Source organism: Calypte anna, chromosome 5A (assembly GCF_003957555.1).
Source record: "Calypte anna isolate BGI_N300 chromosome 5A, bCalAnn1_v1.p, whole genome shotgun sequence".
NCBI lineage: Eukaryota > Metazoa > Chordata > Aves > Apodiformes > Trochilidae > Calypte > Calypte anna.
Window position 1 is genome coordinate 33553817 of NC_044251.1, and position 7125 is coordinate 33560941.

Sequence of the window (7125 nt, forward strand, 5' to 3'; positions counted from 1 at the left end):
CCCTCTGGTGTGGGAACAGGACAGTACAGAGCTGCAGGAAATGCTGTTTCTAGATCAGCAATGATGTGAAACAGAACCAGAAATCTGGTCTCCCCTAGCATGGGCATTGCCACATCACCCTTCATTGTGCAGCCTCCACCTGCCCACAACTTCACTCTCCTTCAGAATACTTCTTTCATGAGGAAAAGCTGATGACAGAGTATAAAGAAGATTTAAGTATAAAGTACATAAAGTATATCTTTATATAGTGTATATATATATATATAAAGATACAAATATAAAAAAGATCTTCTTTCATGATGTAGACGAGGCTTAACATCATCATAGCATTTAAGTATTTCAGCATCCATTTCCTTTGATAGTTCTTTGTGAAGGAAAGCAGTTTTGATACATTTTTGGAGCAGAATGTTTTACTATGCAAAGGATTTATTTTATTCCTCTTACACCTTCCAAATTGACTGTATAGTAGCAAAAGGATGGAGGGAGATGAGGAGCAAAGACTACTCTTAAAGTCCTCACACTTCCAGTGTGGTGTGATACAACTCCAAGTGACTGTTCAGGCTGTGGTACTCGGCTGGCCATCAGTCTCATGAGCAGTTGATTTGCCCAGGTTATTCCAAGTGCTGGAGACACTCTCTTATCCACTACACTATTAAAAAAAATAGGCATTAGAGATTTCTGAATATATTAATTTAATTGGAAATACCTTCACTTATGTTGTAACAAAATTACACTGGAAGAAATGATCTACTCTTTCTATATTTACTGTTGTTTGCTATATTTAAAACTGTAGCTCTATGAAGACTTTACAGTGTATACTCACAGAACTTTACACTAGCAAGGCACCAGCTGGCACAGAGGTGCTTCTTTAGTGCCAATAAGTCAAGATTATAGTTAGGATTCAAACAACAAATACGTGTGTTTGAATCCTCTTCATATCTTCATGTCAAAAGATATTACTTTTTTTATTTTTTTCCCTTAGGCAACTAGAAAAACCAATCAGTAAGGTTTGGTTGCTATGGATTGTTTTAAGTAGACAGAAAATGCATTGTTACATTGGAGAGAAGAAAAGAGGCAAAAATACTCTTGTGTAAGCAAGTACACCAGCCATTAACTCCAGGGAATTTCTGCCTCCTAATTTGCTGATTGGGGCCTGCCACAGAAGTGGGTATGACAGTTCCACTTCACAGCCCAGTGGTTACTGCTGATCTCCAGCAAATAGAGCACTGCTGGGTAAGTGCACTACTGCTCTTAACACGCTCTGGTGGCTTATATTGGAGCTATAAAAAAAGAGGTTAAATGCTGCTGTATGACATTTCTGTTGTAGCTGACTTACCTACAGCTGCACTGAGCAGCTTCTGAATTGCTCACTGCATCGGTCACCTAAAGAAAATAACAACATTTTAAGTTGACCTGTAGCTGTATCTTTAGCTTTAGCAAGCAGAAGGAAGAAGGGAAGGGAATGGAACCAAGGAAATCAAGGTTATTGGATCACATATTAAGCCAAGTTTGAACACCCTTATTCTTTCAAGTCAAACTATAAGGGAGTTGTAAAGTACATCTGTTCAGCCAGCTACAACTTGTATGAATTTAACTACTAGTAGATGCTTGGCTTATAACAAAACCCAAAAGGCAACACACCCATCACCAGTGTTCCAGTGCTGTAGCTGTAGATAAAAGCCCAAATATCCAGAAGGTATCCTGCTGTCAATGGTTTAACTACCTTTGAAGCCCTGCTCAATGGAGCAGTTGGCCTGTAACTACAACCTAGAAAAATCTACGCATCTTGACTCTCTCTGTTGTCTCTTGATACTGTGACTCTTCCATACAAATTCTTCAGAAAGTGCAGCAAATTAAGTTCTAGGTATTTCTCTAAACACAACGTATGGAACAAATTACTTTACATCCACAATATTCCTTAATGCTATTACACTGACAATTTATTTATTACAGACTTGATGTAATGAGTTACCTTCTGTTAGAATACAGAAGGACCCTCTCCAGCCCCTTACACAGTCCCCATAAAATGAGAGGCAGGTTTGACATCCTCATACCTGATTAATGCACATTATTGGAGTCCTGAACCTGGTGCTTAACCTGTGAAGCTGTGCCCCAAACGTCTGCAGATAGCGACCCCGCAGAACGGACTCTGAGGCTCCAAATTCACACCGGAACAAAGCAGCAATGGAGTCAATCACCACCAGCCTCACCATGCCTCTTGTGAGCAGGAGGGAAATCCTGTTAGTAATGCAGTTCTGAAAGGTATCCTACCATGAAATACAAACAGCCACTGTTAAAACCATTAAAATAGCTCTGTTTGTAAGAATCGAGATAGTAATTAAAGATATTATTGCTGAGACACAGGCTGATGGAGTTTCTAAGAATAAAGTCAGTTTGTGGCTCTTTTAAGTCTCACTAGTAACCATTCTGCAAATGTCTTGTAGTTTTACCTGAAGAAAAAAAACAGAGATCAAACTGCAAAGTAAAGTTATCTGCAGCTCTGACTTGACACTTTGAAATGTCTTTACATAATTGATTTAAGAACACCATACTACAACTGAACTGCTCCTGTAGCTTGGCTGCTACCTGGACAACATAGGAAGTAAGTAGGAAGCATACCAGTGTACAAGAGCTTCTTACAGTTCTTAAAAACTATAATAAAACCCCTTAGCAACTGAAATAATGAAACAAGTGCTACTTTCAAACCTTAAGAGAAAAAAAACTTCCAGCATTCTACTATCAATAAAGAGCATGCTAAGAAAAAGCAAAAAATGGGTTTATGAGACAAGAATGCAATACTGAAGTCTGTATCTTCTCTCCTGTTCTGCAATGTGTTACAGGCAGAGGGACAAAACAGCTGCACTGATGCTGTGCCATTATCTATTCCAGGCATCATTTTGTGCACCCTTCCCTCCCATCTGCTTAAAATGCAGTTTAAGAACTCTGGAGTTACACTGCAAGTTACCTGGCACAGACACCACCTTTGGCAAGTAGATTTAGATCTTGTCTCGGAACTTAATGGAGCTCTCCCTAGGAGCTGCAGTAAAACTAGTAACAATAAGTTCACTTCTTTATTATAAACATCACAACATTAAAAAACACTGCGTGATTCACTCTAAAAATATCAGTATTTATTTTTTAATATCTTTCACAATTTCTCTAACAGCAAATTGCAGAAATTAAGTATTCGTTACAGATTTTAGTTCACTTGTAGCATGTAGAAGGCTCTCCCACACTAAAAAAAACCCACTGTGGCTACTTGATCATGGTGTTATAATTATGTATTAATTATTTGTGTTTTTACTTACTAGGTCTGCCGCATGCTCAATAAAAATATTGTTTCCAAATTTGATCTTCTGTATTGTTTCAGCTGGAACATCTGCACGCAGCTTATGCTGTTGGTCTATGAGCTGCTGCAAGCGTTTACTTGGGAATGCATCTTCTGTGCAAATGTAGACAGCACCTGTGGCCAAGGAAACCACCTCGATTACTACATCAGGGCTCCTACACACAGTTTTCTTAACAGCATAAAAATGAAATTATGCATTCTGCACTCAAAAGCTATAGATATGCACGTGGAAATTCATGTTACTTTTTTTCAGCTGTACTGAAACAACAAGGAACAACAACAAACAAACAAAAACAACACAAAAAGAAAATGTCCCCATGACCTTCCTGTAGATGCCAGTCTTTTTATTTTCCTTTTTTGTGCATGCTGACACAGGGTTTTTGGACTCTCCACTAGGTGACTCCTTTTGCACAGCTCCAGAACATCTGACTTCCTAACTCAGGTGATTACAAACACTGTAATTTATCCTTCCCACAAAGAGAGCAACACTGCACAGTTTGCCTGTTTTGGTCAGAAATCCAAAACACAGCACTGCATATACTATGAAGAAAATTAACTATCACACACAAAACTGGTACAACTTGTATTTCAACTGATTTCACTCACTGAAACTCTCTTGGTTTAAAATTTACATACAGTACTTATTGCCACTATTTGTAAACCAGATTAAAGAAGATGAGGCACCCAGTCGCAGTCCAATTAACACTTCCAGAAAATGGTGGATTAGATAAAAAGCATTATTCTTCAATCACATTACTGTGAGTGATGTCTGTATATTTTTAGTGTGATTTCTGGTTCACAAGTACCTATTATTGTGAAGAAAATTAACCATACACAAAGATGTTGGGAAAACCAAACAGAAATACATGCAATACTTTATATTGCACCACTGTGACAGGCAGGGGAACACGACCCAGCAGTGATTCTGTATTAAATTATGCTGTGATGTAGAATGCACAGCATTCTTTTCTCTACATACAGATGTGTTAATAACTAGTTTATTACTAGTGCTACTACTGCAGAAGGTTTAAGAAATGCACTGAATATGTGCATGTACTTCCATGTACTGATGGTGTTCTTAAAGACTGTTTATTGCCACAAATGGAAAATTAATCAATAGTTCCAGGTCAGTACTTACCAGACTCTAATCCCCCATATTTGTAAGGATACTGCACACAAAGGCACAGCTGTAAACCAATCTGAGTCTTCCCAGCAGAACTTTCCCCAGCAAGTTCTGTGATTCCCACTAAAGGAATTCCACCTTTTAACAAGTTATTGAGGACTGAACATCCTAGGCTTAGCTTCTGGTGTTGGGAGCTGAGATGATCTTTGTCTTGGTAGAGCTGAAGTGCTGCAAGGTTTTGGATTTTTCAAAAAGAAGGAAAAAAAAAGTCTAATTTAGTATCTTTTCAACATAAAATGACACAAAATAGAGTCTGTAAACCCAGGTTTCAATCTACTATGAATACTTTGTTGGTGGGAGATTTTTAAAATTCTGCCTGGTCCTTCCCCTCCTCCCCTTCCCCACAGGGGCGACCAATTGAAACCCCCTTCAAAATCTAATTGTTAACACTTTGCCATTTCCTCTTCTCAAACATTTCTTTCCTTTCTCTGTCACTAAGAAGCCTCTCTAGAAGCCTACACTCTGAGAAAATATTGCCAGCAAGGTTCAAGAACAGCAGTTTAGGAAATGGAAAACTACAGCAGCCTATGCAACAGCACAGAAGGCATCTGGCCAAGGTCTGAAGTTATAAGCAAATGACAAGAAAATAAACTAAGTACAGAGTTGCCATGAAACCTTTGTACTTAAGCAGCTATTAGGTCCTGCTTGGCTTGAAATGAGGTGTTTATATCCACTCAGTTTACATAAGTTTCTATGTACTGTAACAGTTTTTCAACCATTCTTAGTCCAAGAGGGAGAGAGAACCTTTTTTCCTCCAATCAGGTTTTCTAGACTGGAGAATCACTGTGTCCTTTTTCAAGCAGATAAGATCCTGATGAATAATACCCATCCATTCCCTCCTACTTTCCAGGTCCCAGGGGAGCTCTCATTAGGACAGTTAAATAATTCACTACAGCAAAACTAAACCACTTGTCTTTCATTTTCTGAATCCCATTACTAAGTCAATGAGGAGCCAAAAACTTCTCTTCTACCAGTGACAGTACTTTAAGATTTAAACACAGCAGGTTTTTTTGTATTACCTGTAAGCATGCTATTTCTCCTCAGCATGTGAGAGACTGTTTTGAGCAAGCACTGGATATCTGCACTGGAGAGCTTCATCAATCTTTGCAAGTCTGCTCCAGAAAGATTTAAAATCTCTTTTATTGATTTTATGTCAGCTGAAATAAGAAGAAGTTTTATAAATACTTTTGGCTGGATTAGTCTTACACACAAAAGAAAAAGTTTCCCACTTTCTGCTGCTCATTCACTCAAAGTTTGCCTACACCACGTTCTTGTAAGCTGGGCAGGCAACATTGACTTTGAATGGATGAGCATATGCTATAAAATTGTTTGGAAGATTATTAATGAAGCATAGAGAAAAGCCATCACTTTTAATTAACAAGGAAACCTGCTCATTAAATACTTAATCACAGTTCTCAAATGCTACTCTAAATCTATAGGCTTCCTCCCACAATCACAGTGCTTGAACACTGTGGTGACAGATCTCTTAACAAGATACTGGAAAATTAAGTTACCTTTCTTAAGGGCAGCAATTACTTTAGGGTTCAAGTCACACTGGTCCCAGTCCATTCCCTGATACAGCACTGGAATGAATTATCTGTTATTAAAGGGGCTTTTACCACATATACATGCAACAAAAAACAAGCATCAGTGGACGTGAAAAAAAAAATCCTGCAAACTTAACAATATAATTATGTCAATCTGAAAGAAAGAACAATGATTCAGCACACTGGCTGAAGTCTTCTCAGAGGGCTGTTTGCATACATGCTACTAAAGCTTCAGGTAGTAATCCTGCAGTTACATTGCACTTGTGCTCTGAAGTTCATCCATGTGCTGGAGAGTTTTTTCTGTCTTTCCTCTCTCTGTACCATACTTTAATTTTCAAATAGACAAAAAGACCTCCCTGTGTGCCATCTGCAATGTTCCAGGGCTATGGGATAGTCAAATATGTTTCGATCAGCTAAATGAAAATTTAGTTTTAGAGCATTCAAATCAGTTTGTTCCTTATAACAACATTAAACGATCTTCCTAATACTTCCACCTCAAACGCTGCACTACAGCTGCCTGGAAGAGCACGGGGGGTTTGTTCCTACAGCTCAGATCAGCTTTACCAAGGGCTGCGGCAGGCACGGATGATTAATACAAGAACAGAGGATTGAATGAACAATCCCTTTTCTAACATGGGGGAGGAGAGGAATCCATGGACCCTGATAACAGGGCAGGTGCAGGAGATAACAGGATCAGGGCAGGTGCAGGAGTTATATAACAATATAAAAATAACAATTCGAGTTATTTTTTAAGAAACGCCAATTTAAAGTGACATTCTGACCTGAGCTGGAAGTCCAAGCTTACTGAAAATGATCATGCTGATGATGATGACCTCTGACGGGAAGGGCTCCAAGACATTCCGTGCCCTCCCCCGGCACGAACCGGCTCCATCGCGGCCGCCGCCTGAGAGCGGGGACACCGCCAGGTGCAGCTTACCGGGAAGCCGGGAACACCCAGGCCCCGACAGAGCCCGCCCGGATCCGCCACTGCTCCCGGCGCAGAGCAAGGTGAGGGGACCGGCCCCTCGGTCAGCGGGGAGCCCCGT

The 7125-nt window shown here is 39.6% G+C and overlaps 1 protein-coding gene across 2 annotated transcripts; it reads right to left on the reverse strand.

The window, feature by feature from the left end:
* Window positions 1-374: 374 nt before the first annotated feature.
* XRCC3 (X-ray repair cross complementing 3) lies at window positions 375-6967 on the reverse strand. 2 transcript variants are annotated; one of them, XM_008500007.2, is made up of 8 exons: window positions 6885-6967; window positions 6047-6115; window positions 5552-5689; window positions 4488-4700; window positions 3309-3463; window positions 2055-2267; window positions 1337-1383; window positions 375-649 (listed from the first exon to the last, which is right to left on the reverse strand). In XM_008500007.2, the coding sequence occupies exons 1-8, from the start codon at window positions 6895-6897 to the stop codon at window positions 427-429; spliced, it is 1071 nt and encodes a 356-aa protein (XP_008498229.2). In that variant the 5' UTR covers window positions 6898-6967; the 3' UTR covers window positions 375-426. The 2 variants fall into 2 exon arrangements, with proteins under 2 accessions (XP_008498229.2, XP_030307771.1); XM_030451911.1 differs by lacking the exon at window positions 6047-6115 and having other exon boundaries at window positions 6885-6960.
* Window positions 6968-7125: the final 158 nt, after the last annotated feature.